The sequence below is a fragment of the Eumetopias jubatus genome, unplaced genomic scaffold (genome assembly GCF_037043125.1).
Source record: "Eumetopias jubatus isolate StellerSeaLion01/CBP00866 unplaced genomic scaffold, mEumJub1_p1.0 scaffold_14, whole genome shotgun sequence".
Taxonomy (NCBI): Eukaryota; Metazoa; Chordata; class Mammalia; order Carnivora; family Otariidae; genus Eumetopias; species Eumetopias jubatus.
In genome coordinates, this window is record NW_028274820.1 from 94923136 (window position 1) to 94944490 (window position 21355).

A 21355-nucleotide genomic window follows, 5' to 3' on the forward strand; every position below is an offset into this window, starting at 1 on the left:
CCCACCCTCATCACCATTTAAAGTGGTATCATACTACACGTATTTTTCTGCATTGCTTTTCTTTCCCCTCACTAACATCCGTGCTATCTAGACAGCTACCCTGATCTTTATGTCTTTAATTTTTCCTATTATGGTAAGCATTTTTGTATATATCTGAGCACTTGTGGAAGCAGGTTCTGCAGCATACATTTTTAGGAGTGGAATTGCCAGAGCAAAAAGAATATATATTTTAAGTTTACGAATTCTACCAAGTCCTTTCAAAAGGCCAAACCAATTTACATTCCCAACAACACTGTTAAAAAATTTATAAGGAGGGCTCTTCCTTACTTCCCAACACTGTTCCCAATGCTGGATATTGCCAATCTGAGAAAATCAAAAAGTATTTCACTGTTACTCTGCATTTTACTGACTGTCACAGAACTTTTAACATCCTAAATTCATTCACCATTTGTATTTCTTTGTGAATCACCAGCTCATAGCCTTTGCTCATTTTCTATTGATTATTTTTTTTACTTATTGGTTTGTAGGAGGCCTTTGGATAATACCAATTTTTATACTTTGTTATACATGCTACAATTATTTTACCTTACAATATTATTTTTATTACATAGAAGTTTAAAAACTTCTAATGTAGTCAGACTTGCTATCTTTTCCTTTATTACTTTTGGATTTTGCCTCTTGCTTATTAGGAAAGTCTTTCCTGATACCTGAAGGTTATAAAAATGACTTCCTATTTTTTAGTTTTGTTTTTTACATATAAATCTGAAATTTGTGTTTGTGTATAGTGTGAAAAGGTCTTATAATGAAAAATTAAAAATAATACTTAAAAGGGGTAGCCTTCAATAATCTGAAAAATTCAGATATGCATTTCATTTTCTGATACCATGCAAAGAATAAAATGTTACTTATATTTAGAAATATGAACATTTTCCCCCTTTAAAGCACTTAGAAAGTGGGCCTACCAGGGCCCCTGGATGGCTCAGTTGTAGAGCATACAACTCTTATCTCGGGGTTATAAGTCTGAGCCCCACATTGTGTGTAGAGATTACTTAAAAAAGTAAAATCTTAAAAAAGTGGGTCTAGGAATATAATTTGCATTATTAATGTACATCAAGCATGTTAAACAGGAAACTCTAGTACCTGGACCGTGAAAAGAGAATGTGGTGTAGGGTCCTGCTGATATTGGCCAACAACACTGGTCCTTTTACTTTGATAGTCTCAAGCCAGTGGTTTTCTGGGTTAAAAAAAATTACTCTTCCTCAGAGAAATAGTAATTTAGAATTCCAATATGTAAAACATGTATCTACCCACCCTGAGAGAGCCCAAGAGACTTGTTAAAATTCTAAATTCTATCTTTAATTCTTTAGATAGGAACAAAAGATTCACTCATTCCTGTAACAGTGACTTCTAAGAGATCCAGCGAGGAGTGGGTATTCAAAAGCATAATAAGGTTCACAAAAGACCAACTCAGTAATTATGGTAGCTGAGTATGGGAGTCAGCCCTTCCCACCTGAAAACTGTACTGATTTATCAAGATCCATTTATATAGGGCTAACCGGAACTTCATGAGCATCATAAAAAACTGAATTTATATTACAATATCGACAGAATCTAAACTTTCTAAGCTTGTTCAGGTACTTAGTTTCAGTTCCTGAGGCTTACAAAAGATTAACTTAAGGGCTTCAGCCTGATACTATGAAAAGATAAAAAGCAGTGGTAATTTTCCAAGAATCAGAGAAAGGCAGAGTGCCAACAGGTGCCTTTTCTTTTTGCCCCAGGTGGAAATGCTCCTCCAAAAGACCCAGTATTAAAGGGAAGCTTGGAATTTGTTTTACCACCAGGAAGAATTAAGGCAGCAGTTCTTAAAATGTCGTCTGTGGAAAAACTATTTTCATAATAACACTAAGGTATCATTTGCCTTTTTTACTGTCAATATTTTACAAGTGTAAAGTCAAGTTTTCAGAGGCTAAATGATGTAAAATATTGCAACATAATGAATGCAGAGAATCCAGATGTCTTCTTTTTGCAGAGATTTGCAAAAAAGATAAAACAATGCCATTCTTTTCACTAATTCTGTTGTTTGGGAAAATACAGTTCTTTTTCATAAAAACGTTAACATGTAATGATTTTATTATGTTTAAATAAACTTTTTAAAACTTAGTTTTCATGTCTAAAATGGCAATTATTACTTACAGGAACAAAAGCTCTCTGGGGATCTTCAATAACTTTTCAGTGTGTAAAAGGGTTGTGAGACCAGAAAGTCTGAGAACTGCTAGACAAAAGCAGTCTTTCTGAATATTCTGTACTGGGATTCCGAATTTTTAGATATCGCACCATTCAACCTTTATATAATCATTTTTATGTCATTACTTATCTGCTGCCTGCACATAATCACATGGAATCCAAATCCACAAAATACAAACTGTGTCCTCTAGAAACTATTTAAAAATCTGCATCTGAGTATTAGTCTGTCCTCTTAGGTAACGTATAAAGCTGCTTCTTACTTGGGGAAAGAGTGGCCTCTCATCTCTTTTCTTTTTTAGGCACTCTGCCATCAATCTCTTCATGGCTTTTGGACAGTTACTCCGTACCTTACTGAGATCTGGAGAAAGATATCCTCGTCCCACCATAAAAATTATCTGGGGAGAGAAAAAATCATACAACCTTGTATGATAAGTTGAAAGATACATAAACATTGAAAATTCAACAAGCTGTGCATTTATGTGTACTTTTCTGCATGTACACTGTACTTCAATAAAAAGTTAAAAACACAATGCCAGTATTCTGATTCCTATACATCATATTGTGGGGAACCGACACTTATTGGGCTGTAAGCTGAAATCTTCAGGACCTGTGGACTATTGTAAAGGTCTCCTAATTGTTCCCCAGGCTTGCAGTCTCTCCTTATGCAATCCATTTCCCACTGCCAGGGTAATCATGAGACACACATTGGATTGTGCCTCTTTTTCTACTTAAAAAAGGAATTTATTGAGTACTTGTTGGGCATCACACTAAGTCCTTTATATAGGTAGCAGGAACCAAAAAAGTTCACCTTTTAGCAGTTGTTTTGGCATCTGCATTTTAAATTCGTTTGTTGAGGGAATGGAAGAAATGGGGCATTTAGTTATGTAGGTCTGAGAATCAGAGCCTCCTCTAAAAAAAAAAAAGAAAGAAGGTAAACCACTTGGGAATTAAATTTTCTGTTTAATAAAGTAAAGAGGCTTGTCTTCCCTGGGTGCAGAGATGTATACTTTTTCTGATTTCTTAATTTTTAAATTTTTGGCTCTTTTGAGAATGGACAGAGACAGACTTTAGGAGTCTTGGGACTCTAAAGAGAAAAGGATTTTGATCCTAAGAGGGAACAGGTCCAACACACACAGACTAGAGGCTAGGTGGAGAGAGCCAGTAAGAGATCCCCTGTTATAGACAGGACAAAGCTTATAAACTTTAGGAACAGTCAAGTCTGATATCCTTTCTGTAATTTCCTCTTTGGTGCTGTAGTAATTTTTGTTGAACTATATAAGCTGATTTGCCTGAGCTCCACTAAAGTGGAGGTGTAAAGCTTATCCTCCTTTCCCATTGCCCCTGTCAGAACTGCCCTTCTCCTACTTTATAAAAAGCACACCCCTTACTACCCACATGAAATTTAACTATAGTACACATTGCTCCAAGGTGTAAAACTGCTGGGGTAACAATGAGACACTTCCAGATATTGGTATATAACTAGGCTCTAATGAATGGGTAGCAAATCCCTTCGCAAGACAGCTGGTTTCCAATTCTTTGCTTTCAGCAAAATTAACCGAATTGTCAGCTAATTGTAAAACTTACTGACAAGTTATTATGTAATTTTTGGTACACTAGAGAAATGAGTTCAAATAACTGAATGATGTATGTACGGTAAAGAATCAATCTTGCCCAGAGAGAGGGCTGGCCTTTGCCTTCGGCTTGTGGGAGGTAATCCCTAAACTTTTGGAATGTCCTGCCTGATAAGAGTCCTTTTGTTTACCTGGAGGCCTTGGGCTATGACAGATAGTCCATGCTATCAAAGTGATTTATAAAAGGGATGTTGAGTCATGTAGCATCAGCTAAAACTAAGGTCAGCCACAGAGGTGGTCAACCATATTGACTTAACCCAAGCCCCGGTGATAACTCTGGATTCAAGTGAATTGGTTGGCAATACTCTACACACTGTCACACACGGCTACCAGGAGAATTCAGCGAGAATTCAGCGCTGTCCACAGTTACATTGGGAGGAGACAACTAGGACCTCCACATGTGGAACTCTCCCGGATTCTGCCCTATGTGCCTCTTCACTCGGCTGTTGTAATAAATGGGAACTCTAAATACTAACAACCTGGAGGGAGTTCTGAGACTTACTGAATGGCTGAATCTGAGTGTGGCCTGGGGGACCACTGACCTGTGCATCTGGGTACCACAAATGCCTGATTTTCCCATCTTTGTATCTACTTGAACAATAGTTCTCAGTGCTTACTGCTTTAAAAATAAAAGAAGGAAAGGAACTGATGCTAAGTCCTACCTCATTTTAGCAAAAGCCTATTTATCCACAAACATATGAATGAACTGAAAAGAAAAGCCACATGTTGTTCATGAAGACACACATTTCCAATAAAATTTTACCTTCTATGTCTCTATATATCAACACTTACATTTTCATCAGTTATATATTAATAATTATTAACAACAGTATAATTCAGAATTTTAAAAATTAACATGCAAAGACTAAAGTCACAGGAAAGATTCTAAAGTGGAGTCTTTTTTTTTTTTTTCCTGTAGGTCTGAGAATGAGAGCCTCCTCTTAAAAAAAAAAAAAAAAAGAAAGAAGGTAAACCACTTGGGAATTAAATTTTCTGTTTAATAAAGTAAAAAGGCTTGTCTTCCCTGGGTGCAGAGATGTATACTTTTTCTGATTTCTTAATTTTTAAATTTTTGGCTCTTTTGAGAATGGACACAGACTTTAGGAGTCTTGGGACTCTGTAAAGAGAAAGGGGTTTTGATCTTAGAGGGAACAGGTCCAACACGCACAGACTAGAGGCTAGGTGGAGAGAGCCAGTAAGAGATCCCCTGTTATAGACGGCAGAGCTTATAAACTTATAAACTTTCTAAATTCTAAATTTAAATACATATTTTTTATTCTAAATTTTTTTAAATTCTAAATTTAAATACATATTTTTTGTTGCAGAGATGTAACCTGAGTGATCAGTAAAAGCCTTGAAAGCATAAAATATGTTAAAAATGTTTCTTCAAAGAGAAAAACTTCCAAAAATTAATGAATCTATTTTTTAAACAAGTGATGGTAGGTATCAAGTCAGAATGGCTTTTAGATTTCACTGGATACACTGAAAAGAAGGCTATAATAGCTTTATTTTGAAATGTTAATATAATACAAAGGAAATCACATTCTTTGCAATTATTTAAACTTAACAGGAAGACTTAACCTGGATAATACATGTATAGAAGATTTAAGTGGCAGAGACCCGGTAAAATCAGTAGTTCAATTTGAAATTCTGGGACTGACTGGTTCCTTTCATTCCAATCCACATTCAGCCCTCCCAGCATCTCCGCCCCTTCATTCACTCCTCTCTGTTACTGGAGCAGTGTCTGCTCATCACGCCCTGCACTGCCTCAAGAGATTGGTAAAACTCCACTAACAGCACGGCCTGTGCTCATTCATCTTTGTGTCCCTCTATATCCCACAGTGCTTTGCATATAGTAGTTTTGAAAATTTTTTATTAAAATAATTTGTGTGTTGATAAGACACTGGTACTTATCATTTCCTATCCCTTGTCTCTTAAGGTATTATGCTTAGAACCCATACACCGGGAGAAAAAAAAAAAAAAAAAGAACCCAGCCACCAGGCTGTAACCAAGTCCATGCTGTCTATGAAGAAGTCCCCACAGAAAGGCCCATGTGGAGAAGAACTGAGGCCCCCAGCTCTTGGCCCTGACCAAGCTTCCAGTGGACAGTTAGCACCACACCTTGTAGGATGTGTGAATGAATCATTTTGGAAGTGGATCCTTTAACACCCAATGAATGTACCCTAGGCAATACCATGTGACGCAGAAATAAACCTTCCTTACTGACAGCAGCCCAAACTGCAGATTCAGAATTTGCTTCAGCCACTACATTTTAGGTGGTTTATTATACAGTAATAGTAACTGAGATATACTTAAAATAAGACAAAAGTTATCTGTTATTTTCTTCTAAGATGACAGCACTTCTGCTCCAAGAAAAGAAAGAAGACAGAGTATCAATATACCTAGCTCAAATGAGTGCATTATTAATCCCAACTTAGAAAAGCTGCACTGAAGAGGGAAGATTGGTGTGATCAGAAAGTGAAATAGATGGATAAAGAGAGGGAAAATGACAGCAATTTCTCAGACTTCAGCACTAGAGTAAGAAAACAAAAGATAAGCTATTCTGCAAAGTAACATAGGTATGGCCATCCCCTGAGGACCTAAGGGATGTGCTTTAGGAAAGAATCTGATCTTTACAACTACAAGGAATTCTTTAGTCCAATTTCTAATTTTTATTAAAAAAACCATCATTTCATTAGATTAAGAGGTTATGATAAAACATAAAACATTCACACTTTTTTTTCCTTTGGATTGGTGATTCTCAACTTTGGTATAAATCAAAATCACTTGGGAAACTTGTTAAATGTAAGTGCTTGGATCCTACTTCATGGAATTAGAATCAGCTCCAGTAATCTCCATTTTTATTTATTTATTTTTTTTGAGGGGGGGGAGAGAGAGAGAGAGAGAGAGAGAGAGTGTGTGCATGCCCGTGAGGGAGTCCGGGGCAGGGGGGGGGTGGCAAACAGAGAGGAAGAGAGAGAATCCCAAGCAGATTCCATGCTCAGCATGGAGCCCGATGTGGGGCTTGATCTCATGATCCTGAGATCATGACCTGAGCCTAAATCAAGAGTCAGATGGTTAAAAGACTGAGCCACCCAGGCACTCTAATATCTCCATTTTTAAACAAATTACCCAGGTAACCACAGCAAAAAATATAAATATTATTTAACCACAGTTTATATGGTCAGTCATCATTTTCTAATATATTAACTGTGGAATTGCTGCAATCTCTCTCTCTCCACACACACACACACACACACACACACACACACACACACACACACTTTTTAAATCCTGAGGTATAAAATGTAATAATGTCAGTAAAGACAATTCCTTTTTCTTGATCAGTGTGAACTGAATGTGGCTGGGATAGAAAAGGCAAAGAGCTGCATGAAGTTCTGTTAGGGACTTTGGGGAAGGACAGGGAACAGGCACTTAGGAAGAAAGAAGTAAAAAAATTCCCTCTTATTAGACTCATTATAGAAAAATGAAAGCATGATATCAGTCTTTCCATTTACCTAGTTTTAAAAATTAAAAAAAAAAGAGAAACTTTAATAATTTTAAAAGAATTGGACATAAAGAAGCGCATAGCTGAGTGCCTGCTCAGCACAAGCTGTGACAGAATAGAAGGCACAAAGCCCAGATGCCGCAGCAGCAGAGCTCCTTCTTCTGGTTTGTGCGGTCAAGAGATGTGGGCGATCTCCGCTGTGGCAGGTCTAGTGTCTAGTCAGAACAACAGGAACTGCACTTCGTGACCACACTTGGCACTGACGTTTCAAGGAAGGCCTTACATGCTGCTATCACTGCCAACAGTCCACCAAAGGTTTCCAAAACTGGTAACAAAGATCAAGATATCCAACCTTCATGCCTACTCAGGACTCAACACTTCTTCTACAGCAAACTGGAGTCTTTATACAAATAGTAAAATAAACCCCAAGAGATGGTAAATATTTACCTGGTCCCTATTGTTGATGTTTGAATAAGGTAACTGTCCGGTCATCAATTCATATAGAACAATCCCAAATGCATAGACATCTGACTGAAAGCTATATGGGTTTTTATCTTGCATTCGGATCACTTCTGGTGCCTGTTAGAACACAAAAAGAAAAAATATTCTTGTTTATTCTTCAACTAAAAGGACTGAAAAGCAAATTATTGCAATTCCTAGGACAATGCTTTTGTTATTAAATAATCCATCTAATATGCAATCAATTCTCTTAATGGGCAAAGAAATAAAACTGATTAAGAAAAAAATGTGCAGTAAGCTCTGAAAGAGGCAGTATAACTAAGACTTTATAATTTTATCAGCCAACCTCTTTCTGCACAAAATACTGTCATTGCTATCTGAATCCGTCCCAGGACTAGCTCTATCAAGAATCAGTTCCCATTTCCCACTCCTGATTCAGTAAAGAAATACCACATCTGTGGTCCTAACATGTTTGGGAGTAGCACCACCACTACGCTAAATTGCCTCAGAATTTAAGTTTTCCCATTGGTACAATGGTTCGCGTCTCAGGGCACCTTCAAGACTGACAAACTCAAACCGCTTCCCTGCTTCCAAAAGCATTATCAACATGCCATGGATGCTTTATTAACAAAAGCGAGAGAGAGGAGGTTGATTTAGAAGACAGTATAAAGAATCTTGGCCTCTTGCTTCTTGGACAAAGATACAGACCAAACCATATTTGCTACATTTTTACACATGTTACTCACTGTATTCTACCACTTAATTTCTTATTGGCTGTGTTCATGAAATACAATAAATGGTCGGCTAAATATAAACTTAAAAGAGTTCTTTCACCTTGCATCTTCTGTATTGTTTCATTTGGAAGAACTGTTTCACTAGAGAAATTGCAGAGTTTAAGTAAAAGCTCTGTGAAAGCATTACTTAGATATGTAAACCTGAACTAACTGCATAAATGGCTGGAGGGCGTGGGACAAGATTCCCGGTCACTAGTCAGACTATCTCACAAGGCAGGCCATGGCAGGCCATGGCACTCAGCCTCACCTGCAAATCACAATCACCTGTGTACTCGTTAACCTCTCAATGTCCAGACTACATTCCAGCCCAAAAATACAACAACAGAATCTGGGGATGAGATCCAGGCATTGCTGATTTTTACAGCTCCCCAGATGATTTTAATGTCCAATCAAGGTTGAGAACCACTGACAGAAGATGTGTGGGAGATCCTGATGAAGGATGGGGGGTGGTGAAGGAGATTTTGTCTACTTGCTTTTGTCAAACATTTTATTGCTGACTGCTTTTAGTAATACAGTACAAAATAAACCACATACAACTGTGATGTGATGAACAAGTTAGAATACTGAGAGGCTGGTTATGATCCAGGCATAATTTTAAAAGCCAGAACATAGTTTTGAGAGGAACAGAGTAATAAATAAAATTTAATAAATAAAAAAAACTAAACACCTTTTTAAAAATTTAGTTTTACTTCTACTGTTATTGGTATATGGCTTGATGAAAAGTTGTATGTTACCTATTTACAAGAAATGCATCATGATCCTCAATTTAGTGATTTAATTTGTAAAATTTTTCATAAAGATTTCTTTCCCCTCTAAGATAAAACAAGGTTGACAAGAATTCAGAGAATTACATAACTTTAGTTCTGACTAAACTCTTCTCTACTAGTCTACGGATGCTCCATATTTGTTTTTGAAGGCAGTATCAATCCAAAAGGATTTATTCAACAGTTAAGTGTACTACTGGCTAATCTCTTGTATTAAAGCTCAGCTTGATGGAATAAAGGATGAACCAATCTACCTAGGTATCAACAAAAAATAAATTAGAAGAAAATATAAAACTTTATGTATAATAACCTGCTAACTGTATAAACTAAGGTTTTTGAAAGAGGACAAACCTGGAGACTTAACTGAGCCTTTCTCCCACACTAGTTAAAATAAACACACCTTATAAAAAATTAAAAAAAAAAACAACAACACACCTTTAAAACATGTATCAATTGTTTCTTTTTAATTTTAGGTTTTACAATTTCAGTACTTGGTGTCTGCCAGCCTGGCCCTTCCTAGGATACACGGTTAATCTTGTAACAAGATGTGTGCTTAAATGTGCATGAGATCCAGATTACAACGATTAATTAGCCTCTTGTTTATAAAATGATTTATTAAAACAATTAAACTATATTAAAGAAACAAACCTAGCTAGCTCCAATTACTGAATCTTAGCAACAAAAAAGGCATTAGAAATCCACTAGTCCAACCAACATTAAAGATGGAGAGACTTGGAGGAGGTTAACCAAAGTGCAGGCCGAGAGTCAAAGAGACTAAGTCCAATGTGCCCCTTCCACCTTGTCACTTGCCTTCACTCCAGTTATTTTTTTAATTTAAATTCAATTAGCCAAGGCATAGTACATCATTGGTTTTTGATATAATGTTCAATGATTCATCAAACTGGGCGATGGGCATTAAGGAGGGCACGTGATGTGATAAGCACTGGGTGTTACACTCCACTTCTTATTACAAGAAATCATAGCTGAATTTAACCTTATATTTACTTGACTAATTCAGATGCCTATCTTGGAATTCCCCTCTTGGAGACTGCTACAGATTCAGCGATTTTATGCAAACATGGCTTCAAGAGCTCTTGCAGTGTCTCTGTTTCCAGATTCAATTATTTAAAGTTTCAAATTGCACTGAGTTTGGGGACATTCCATATTCAGCTGAGAGCAGCGGTTCTCAAACTTTCTGGTCTCAGGACTCTTTTAGTTTTGAAAATTACTGAGGACCCCAAGGAACTTTCATGTGGATTATATCTATGGGTATTTATCATATTTAAACATAACTGGGAAACTGTTAAAATATTTAGTAATTTCATAAATAATAAAACAGCCATTAGATGTTAACACAGATCACCCACTTTTAATGAAAAGTATATTTTCAAAACCAAAAAAGGTTCAGTGAGAAGAACAGTACTGCAATTCTCTTTGACTGGTTTAACGGCAGCCAGTTATGGTCACATATTTACTTCTGCATTCGATCTGTTGTGATATGTCATTCTGGTTGAAGAATATGAAGAAACATCTGGTCTCATATGGGGATGACCCTGGGAACCTCCAAAAGGGTCTCTTAGGGCCCCTTTTGAGAGCTGTTAGCTTAGAGGATGATTCGTATACTTTCCCTTTTCACAGCCGGCTGAAAGTAATTGCACAGAAGTTTTCATTCCCTTCTTTTCCACAAAGCAGAAATAGGAATAAAGAAAAAGCAAGAAAGAGCTATGCAGGGCTGCACATGGCTGATTGTGTTAAAAATTTTTTTATCTTTCCTCTCCCAGCTGCCCCATAATTATAGGTTCTTTCTAGTCTAAAGGCAGTAACCTTCCAACTTACGCTTAAATAAAATTGTGAAACAGCCTCTCTCTTAAAAGGAGTTCTCAGTAAAACCTTAATAATAGCTGCAGATCATACCTGCTGAAATTGCACACTTGTTTTTTCTTTTGGAAACAGGGTACACAGAACATTCTGAACACAAAATATTTTAAAGAGACAATTCTGCATAATATTTAAACAGTGTTTATAAAATACATATTTTTTGTTTGAAATACACTGAAACTGGTTTCATAATACTCTTTTTAAAAAAGATAAAGAAAAAAATCAAAATCTATTTACATAAAAAATAAGATCAACATTGATTTTTGTGAATACTGGGAATTATGAAAATACTACAGTCGAAACCTTCAAAGATTTTTTAGTAATTCAGCAACATCTCAGGGTCCAAAAATTTAATTAATGGAGAAACAGCCTCAATTCTTACCATCCACAAAATGGATCCAGACAACTGTTCAAACTGATGGGACCCACTCCATCGAGATTTCACTGTGGCTAGACCAAAATCACCTATTTTTACTGTGAGGTCTTCATGAAGAAAAATATCTGAGGTGTAGTAAGTAAAGGAAAACAATAGATCTCATTTTCCTAGCAAAGCAAGCATTACAAAAATTTTAGGTAAGAGATCTAATTTCTAGAATTCTGTAATATGATTTTTTTTGGTAAAACTGATATTCCTTTAAAAAGTACAGTACTTCATACTTCCTCTTAAAGTTAATGAATATGTTTTTAAAAATATGGTTCTATTTAGCCTATGTGACCTGCTTTTAAGATTTTTGGGGCTTGAAATGTGGTAGGATGAGGTGAGATGCTTTCCTACCTATGTTATGGGAAACCCTGAAACTTTCCCACTAGATTTTAGTGACACAGACCCAGATATGCTTTTGGCGCTGCTGGGAAAGCTACAAAGATTCTTCATTGGAATGAAGTCGGTTGGCAGACAGGGTCTTGATCTGGGTTTATGGAAGAAGAAGAAACATTATGTTTTTCTCACCTCATTGTTACTAAGTTAGAACCTGCAGTTACATCTCAACTACTGCAGAGCAGCCTCAGAGCACTGAAAGAAATGAGTAGACAGCTATCCATTTTATGGTGCTGACATAATGCAAGCACACAATCATAAGAGTCCTACTATTATAAAGACTTGGTGGATTGTTCAGACACCAAAAGCATGTTGTAGTATCCTGCTTTACTGTGCTCTCATGCAAACCCGTTCATTAATTTTTACATTATATTGAACTTAGCATGAAAACTGTTTTTACATAATGTGAAGACAAAATGCAGAAGAAAAATCAGGATGTTTTCAAACTTCGCAGACAAATTTCAGGAAGGATACTATTACTCTTGAGGTCTCTGTGGATGATTGACTTGGCGTGTAAGTAACTGAAAAACAAAACATCATTTTAACCTGAGTAGGGGTGAAGACTCTGGCCTCAAAATCTATAGAACATCTTTAGGGGTGTAAATAAAGACTTATTCAAAATCACGATACAATTGCAAACTGTACATTGTGATAACCCCTTTACATAAGAAATCTTAAAATAAACTGTAAATGAATTTAGGATTATAGGAACATATTACTATTATGGTACAGCCCAAATCTTATCTTCTATTAAAAGACTTTGCTTTATCTTTTACTATTTACCAATACAAACCTTTCACTCCAGGAAGCCTATTTATCCATGTCCTTTAAATATACCTTGATTTTTAATCCCACCTCTGCGATCAGTGCTCCCCTGCCAAACCCAGCCCCAAATGAGCTTTCATTCTATTCTCCACCTATTCACACCTATCCTTTAAGACTGAACACACATTCTAACTCCTGAACAAAGCTTTGCCATGATTAACTCAACTGAAAGTGATCTTTCACTGTTGAGTTATATCGTAATTATTGTAATGTTGAGTTATATCGTAATTATTGTAACAGCTTGATTCATCTATTTTTTTTCCTATGCCTATGGTTCGCTTTCTTTTCAGAATGTAAACTCCACTAGAGTATGAAAATGTGATTGGTAATTTTAAAGGTAGTATTATACATTCTTAAAATAACTTCTTAAAAATATGAAGGAGCTTTACCACACATGTTAATCATTTAATTAGTCTTACAATTAGTTAATAATGCTCACAGTAAATAATCCTGTTGTTGATTAGTTTAAAATAGTGTATTATAAGAGAAAATTAAATAATGCAGAATGAAGTAAATTTCCAAAACAAGTAAACAAAAATAGTGAGCAGCAAACTTGCTATATATAATGTCCACAGTGAATCTACCTTAAAGTCAATGATAAGTTTAAATTATCTATGTTACCTCTAAAAACTGCTTTAGTTGAGTTCACTGAGGGTAAAAGCAATGCTTAGTTCATTTCTGTTTAATCTCCAGTGCCTAGCACAGTGCCTGGCATATGGTAAGTATTCAACACGTCTGTTGAATCAACTACAATGAAATGCATATAATATCCTAGTCAAAGTTATTTTTCTTCATTTAATACTGGAAGGAACAGATATATGAAACATCTAAAATTTGACAATGACCATTAGGAAATAAATTTTGCCTTAAATGACACTTTATATATCAAATGGTATATAACCAAAATTATGTAAAACACTTAAAAATCAAAGATTCATAATAATTAAGCTTTATTTATACTTCCTCATCTTCATGTAAACTTCCTCATTCTCCCAGACATCAAGATTTTGAAACTTTCTTCTCAGATAAAATTTTCACTTCAAATGACTATTGATACAAAGGAACCCCTTCTCCTCCAATTACTCTCTTACATCACTGTTTATTTCTTCCACAGCATCTTCCACACTCTAAGACTCTCTTGTTGTCATGACATCTGAAGCCAGTCTTGCCCCACTACATCACATGGTCTCTCTGAGGTTGGAAGAAAATGTGATGTCAGTTATAGGACTCGTTTGCTTAAAAAGTTCTGCAGTGACACAGAATGGTACAGATGGAGAAACAGGGGCCTCAATCACAAGCTTTTTCAAGATGGGGAGACCCTGTCCCCATTAGAAGAAAGGGGGAACAAATGGTCATGGTATCCGGTGGTGGTGCTCGGTGCTTTGGTCAGAGATGGTATTCAGTGCACGGAACAGGTGTTGGTCTTTGAAAAGAGATCCTGTCTCCTTTAAAATTAAAAACAGCAATAAATGGGTGGCAGACATGAATATATGGAGGCATGATGAAGTTATAAGGGACGATAAAGGTGTTCTTGATGGTGTCAATCTTTTCAACAAATATGATACAAAGAAATATAGCAAGAATAAGGTAGATAGCAATTAACTAGAGGGTTGAGGAGAAAAAATTTCTGACCAGGAAAGTACTAGATAATTAGCAAGATATGAATACCATTATTGAGTTAGGGATATAACCTTAGTAGAAGCTGGATAGCATAAATCTATTATAGGTTAAAGTTGTATATAGCTGCCACTTGAAATAGCACCACCTTATCCTTGTGTAATCCTTTATTGTTTACAAACTACTTTTCTAACTTTTATTTCATTTAATAGTTCTCTTTCTGTAACATCTCCGCAACAAAAGCAGTGAAAAAGCAGAAATCCAGGTCTATATAATGGATGGTTCGAAAGAAAAGGTCCTCAAATTCCCCAGATGGAAAAATGGAATGAATTATCATACCCCGTATCTCTACATGATATAATGTTCCAGAGTAATTACTACCCTATATAATTCTATATAGGCTGACACTAAAACATAATTTTCTAAGCACCAATCAGTTATAATGAAAGCTGCCAAAAGACACATAACTGGTTGAGGGTAGGGAAGGGAACAAGAAGAAATTAACTTTACTACAGATGATACAGAAGTGTATCCATTATTAAGGGCAATTAAAGTGGAGCCCCTTCTTAACTTTTCTAAGATGTTAAAGAGAACCTTACAGGTTTATAAAAGCAGCAGGAAAGAAAAAATATGCTATAAACCAAATGAATACATATCCTCTTTATAGGCTTCTCTTAGGTGTTTCTTTCCTTGAAAAAAAGTATCCACCTACAGAATCATTTAATCTGAAAGCTGGGCAATCATCTAGGTAAAATCTGTTCTACTTCTTTCAAGTTATTATCCAAGATTCAGCTTTTTAACATTCTTTTTATAGCTTAATCTGATGCCCCAAGAGTAAATACAATACTCTAGATTTGATCTGATCAACATAAACTAGAGTGACTCTCATCTTTATTTTCTCCTTGAACGTAAAACCTAAAACCATGAAACGCCTAGGAAAAGAAACATAGGTAGCAAGCTTTTTGACAATGGTCTTGGTAATGATTTTTTTTTTTTTTTGGATTTGATACCAAAAGCAAAGGCAACAAAAGCAAAAATAAACAAGTGGGACTACATCAAACTAAAAAGCTGCACAGCAAAGGACACAAACCACCAAAATGAAAAGGCAACCTACACCAAATGGGAGAAAATATTTGCAAATTATATATCTAATAAGGGTAATCCAAAAAATATAAAGAACTTGTACAACTCACTAGCAAAAACCCCAATCTGATTAAAAAACAGACATTCTTCCAAAGAACACATACAGATGGCCAAAAGGTGTCCAGCATCACTACTCATCAGAGAAATGCAAATCAAAACCACAATGAGATATTGCCTCACACCTGTCAGCATAGCTATTATCAAAAAGACAAGAAATAGCAAGTGGTGGCAAGAATGTACAAAAACGGAAACTCCTGTACACTGATGAAGGGAACGTAACATTGGTGCAGCCACTATGGAAAATAGTATGCAATTCCTCAAAAAATTAAAAACAGGATTATCATATGATCCAGCAATCCCACTTCTGGGTATATATCCAAAAGAATTTAAATCAGGATCTTAAAGAGACATCTGCATTATCATGTTTATTGCAGCATTATTCACAATAGCAAAGACATGGAAACAATAGTGCCCATGAATGAATAAAGAAAATGTCACACACACACGAGTATTGGGCAGCTACAAAAAAGGATATCCTGCTACTTCCAACAACATGTATGGACCCCGAAAGAATTATGTGTAATGAAATAAGTCAGAGAAATACAAATACCATATGATCACACTTATATGTGGAATCTAAAAACAAAACAAAAATCAAATTCACCTTCATCTTCCTTATGGTGGGTTAAAAAATTTTTTATCAGCCATTATTCTGATTATTACGGCAGCCATAGTCACCGTACTGACTCCTATTAAAATTACATTCAGTTACAAGCCTACAGAGTTGTTCTTGCATTGCTGCAACAAAACAGTTTCCCCATCCTATATTTGTATGTATCTCTCTCTTTTTTGGAGTTGGGTAAGATGTCATATTTTATAGACATGGCCTATAATTTCAGCTTATTAAAATTTTAGTTCTCACTAAAAAATAAGTTTTAAAAGACCAGTGTGCTAACAAAGCCCTCATCTAAGTTATCTGTAAATGTGCCAGTCATATTCAAGAAAGAAATGAAACAAAAATCTTCTAGCTTAGTAGCTTCAGGTATGATCAATACACAGTTATGAACCTAGTTGAATTCTCCATGCATGTTGCATCTCTCGATCTTATCCTCAACGTTATCCTGAGAAATATCATTCAAATGCCTTGCTATAATTCAAATACTATGGCTACATTCGCCATAGTATTTGCCTGGTTTATCAGTCTAGTCTATTTACAACAGCCCCAAGTGTCTCTCACTTAAGTTTACTGTTATTTTCTTGTATTTTCAACCGTTTCTAAAACCGAATAACTGGTCCACACAGACATTAGCATTTCAGTCCTCTTTCACTAATACTACATGATTTCAAAAAGTTCACCAGACTTCACACAGCAAGTTCAATCTCCCCTCAGACACCTACAGAGAATGTAGCAGCCAACTGGACATGACGGTGGTGACAAGATGATATTTGATCCAAGCAGTTTCCATTATAGTCTCCCTTCTACTTTGATGCCCTCTACTCCCCTCATAATCACAATGAGAAATGTGAGCAAGATTGAAGGGAATGACATTCTGCTACTCCTCTGTAGTCAATAATCATTTAGAACAGTTAAAATCCCTAAGAAGTGAAGTTCACACATTAGTTGTGATCCAAAGTGGCCTAAATTCTATTTTTAGAGTTTTCAGTTTCTTTTACTTTTAAAAACCAAATTTATGAGGTACAACTTGCATACAACACAGAATGCACCCAATTTTATGTACAGTTTGAGTTTTGACAAATATATACACTTGTATAATGACCAGCCACAATCAACATGAAGAATATCCATCACTCCCCAAACTTTGTTCATGTATTTCTGCAATGAAACCCTCCTTGGTTCAGGTAACCACAGATAATGATTTCTGTTACTAGAGATTAGTTTTGTCTTTTCTAGAATTTCATATAAACAAAATCCATGGCTTCTTTTGATCAGCATAATGATTCTAAGATTCACACACTGGCTGCATGAGGTATTGTGGGGTATGGATACACCACAACTTAACCATTGACCTGTTGGACATTTGGGTTATTCCTCATTTTTGGCAATTTTGAGTAAGATACTACAAACATTCAAGTACAAGTCTCTGTTGTTGACTTATGTTTTCACTTTCGGGTAAATAAGTAAGATTAGAGTTGCTCACGTGGCAATTTTAACTTTAAAAGAAACTGCCAAGGTGGTTGTCCCATTTAAGATCCTTACCAACAGTGTGTAAGAGTTCTGGTTGCTCTGCATCCTTGCCAATACTCGGTATAGATGGTTTTGACTATAAGCATTCTAGTGAGTGTGCAGTGGTGGCTTGTAGTTTTAATTTGCTTTTCCCTAATGTCTAATGATGGTGAACATCTTTGCATGTGTTCATTTGCCATTCTTATGCCTTTTTAATAAAGTACTCCAATCTTCTGTCCACTTTCTTGTTTGGTAGTTTTTTTTTTTTTTTTTTTTTGAAGATTTTATTTATTTATTTGACAGAGAGAGACAGTGAGAGAGGGAACACAAGCGGGGGAGTGGGAGAGGGAGAAGCAGGTTTCCTGCGGAGCAGGTAACCCGATGCGGGGCTCAATCCCAGGACCCTGGGATCATGACCTGAGCCGAAGGCAGACGCTTAACGACTGAGCCACCCAAGCGCCCCTGGTAGTTTTTCTTATTACTGAGTTGTAAGAGTTCTTACATGGTTCAAATACAAGTCTTTTAATCAGATAATGTATCTTGCAAACATTTTCTTTAAATATGTAGTTTGTCTTCTCATTTTTTTAAAACAGTGTCTTTCAAAAGGCAAGTTTTAAATTTCGATGAAGTCCAATTTATGAATATTTTCTCATACGATCCTTACTTTTTGTGTCCTAAGAAATCTTTGCCTTTTTTTAGGCTACAAAGTTTTCTCCTATGTTTCTTCTAGAAGTTTTAGATTTTCAGCTTTTAGTCTTTGATCCATTTCAAGTTAATACTAATGTCTGTGTCCAGTAAGGGCAAATGGTTTATTTATTCTATATGGATGTCCAGTTGTTCTACTAATATTTGTTGAAAGGACTGTCTTTTCCACACGAATTGTGCCTTGGTATCTTTAAAAAAAAAACTGACCCTTCCTTCCCCCCAAAACAATTGCCCACAGACCTATGGATATATGTGTAGGCTTTCTATTTTGTTTTTTTGATTTATATGTCTATTCTTTTTTTTTTAAAGATTTTATTTATTTATTTGACAGAGAGAGACACAGCGAGAGAGGGAACACAAGCAGGGGGAGTGGGAGAGGGAGAAGCAGGCTTCTTGCCGAGCAGGGAGCCCAATGTGGGGCTTGATCCTAGGACCCTGGGATCATGACCTGAGCCGAAGGCACACGCTTAATGACTGAGCCACCCAGGCGCCCCTTATATGTCTATTCTTATGCCAGTATCACATGGTCTTGATTACAGTGGCTTTATACAAAGTTTTGAAATCTAACATGAGAACTTCAATTTTTTTCAAAATTGTCTTGACTATTCTAGCCATTGCATTTCCATATAGATTTTATGATCAACTGGCCAATTTCTACAAAAAAGTCTGCTAAGATTTTGATTGGAATCACAATGAGTCCACAGATCAATTTGGGAAGGATAACATCTTAACAATATTGAATTTCCTAATTGATGAATATGATGTTTCTATGTCTTTTTTGTTTCTGAGGTGGGAACTCCATTAGACAGGGTATAATCCCCCTTCGGAAAATAAGACCTTCTAAAGTTTTTGGCCTAAAAAACAAAAATAAAAGAGAAGGTATTATAAACATGCAATATCAAAACCATGTTGGGTACCTGGGTGGCTCAGTCGGTTAAGCATCTGCCTTTGCCCCAGATCATGATCCCAGGGTCCTGGAATCAATTCCGGCATCAGGCTCCCTGCTCAGTGGGAAGTCTGCTTCTCCCTCTCCCTCTGCCTCTCCCCCTGCTTGTTCTCTCTCTCTCCTTCACTCTTGCTTGCTTGCTCAAATAAATAAAATCCTTAAAAAAAAACCCCACAAAAAACCCCATGTTACTCTTCATAAAAATTCATTCTCAAACATTCACAAGTCCAAAATCAGAAGCATAATATTTATTTATTTATAAGAGCAAGGTAGCTCAATGGAGGAAAGGATAGTCATTTCAACAAATGCTGCTGGGATATCCATATGGGGAAAAAAAATCTTCAATCCTTACCTCATACCAAACACAAAACCAATCTGAATTGGACTTAAGACTTAAAACTAAAAGCAAAAACTATGAAATTTTTAAAAAATATTTTTAAATATTTATTTGACAGAGAGAGAGAGAGCACAAGCAGAGGGAGAAGGGATGTGGGCCTCAATCCCAGGACCCTGAGATCAGGACCTGAGCCGAAGGCAGATGATTAACTGACTGAGCCACCCAGGGGCCTGAAAAACTATGAAACTTCTAAAAGAAAACGGTATCTACCACCCTCATGTACACATACAGCATTTTAAAGTTTTCAGGGTATTTCTGCATCACTGAATTTCATAACCTTCATGTTTTTTTGTGAGGCAAGCAAAAAGGCAATAATTCTACTTATGTTGATGGGAAAACCAGAGCCAAGAAGTACTTAAATGACCTAACCAGAGAGGTGTAGTGAAAAGGGCATGGGTTTTGAGCACACAAGACTTGGGTTCGAATTCCAACTACATCACTTACTAGCCATATGACCTTGGGTACATTACATAATCCCTCTTAGCTTTAGATTCCTAACCTAAAAAAGGGAGGTAATAATGATCTTGAAGGGGTTCTTTCTTTTAACACATGTTTAGTGAAAGCCCCCTGTGTACTAAGCAACAACTGTTCTAAGTCTTGGAGATAAAGCAGAAAATCCTCACCCCAAGGTGCTCACATTTTAGTACAGAAGACAGAAAAGAAAAAAGATGTATCAGTAGAATATATAGTATTCTGTAAGTGGGGGGCAGGAAATGTTGAGTTGCAGGGGGTTGTAATTTTAGGGCAGGGATGGCCTCTTTTCAAGGGACCTTTGGATTAAAGATTGGAAGGAGAGGAGGGAGAGGAGGCAAAGGAACTAGCAAGGGCAAGACCCTAAGCAGGGCCCATATTCTAATAATTGCAAAAGGGCAAAGAGAAGTAAATGAATTGAGAGAGGTAATAAGAAAGCAAGGAGGGTTGTCGTGGTGGTTACTTTGAGGAAGTACTATTGTAAGGACTTTGACTTTCTTTCTGAGTGAAATGTGGGACAGTGGAAGGGGAGAGGAGCAACATAATCTGAGCTAAGTCCCCAGAAAAACATTCTGGGTGCTGTGTTGAGGATAAACTGAAGGTGGGTAAAGGAGGAATCAGGGCACTAATCCAGGCAAGAGATAATGGTGGCTTCCATCAGGGTGAATAGCAGAATAGGTGATGAGAACTTGTAAGATTCTAGATGTACTTTAAAAGACAGAATGAGGGGCACCTGGTTGGCTCAATCGGTTAAGCATCTGCCTTCGGCTCAGGTTATTATCCCAGGGTCCTGGGATCAAGCCCCATGTAAGGCTCTCCACTCAACGGGGAACCTGCTTCTCCCTCTCCCTGTTGCTCCTCCTGCTCGCTCGTGCTCGCTCTCTCCCTGTCAAGTAAATAAATAAAAAATCTTAAAGAAAAAAAAAGGCAGAGTGAACAGGAGTTTATAATAGTTTGGTTGTATGGTGTGA

The 21355-nt window shown here is 36.5% G+C and overlaps 1 protein-coding gene across 5 annotated transcripts in view; it reads right to left on the bottom strand.

Annotated features, from left to right (window-relative positions):
- Positions 1–21355, bottom strand: part of BRAF (B-Raf proto-oncogene, serine/threonine kinase) — a 180039-nt gene that overhangs the window by 7074 nt on the left and 151610 nt on the right. For 4 of the 5 annotated variants that reach the window (XM_028106169.2, XM_028106168.2, XM_088018585.1 and 1 more), the window contains 4 exons: positions 12570–12616; positions 11661–11779; positions 7831–7962; positions 2505–2639 (listed from right to left, as the gene is read on the bottom strand). In XM_028106169.2, the coding sequence (XP_027961970.1) occupies positions 2505–2639; positions 7831–7962; positions 11661–11779; positions 12570–12616 (433 nt within the window). Of the gene's footprint in view, positions 1–2504; positions 2640–7605; positions 7709–7830; positions 7963–11660; positions 11780–12569; positions 12617–21355 lie in introns of those variants that run through there. The other variant, XM_028106171.2, reaches the window with a different exon arrangement.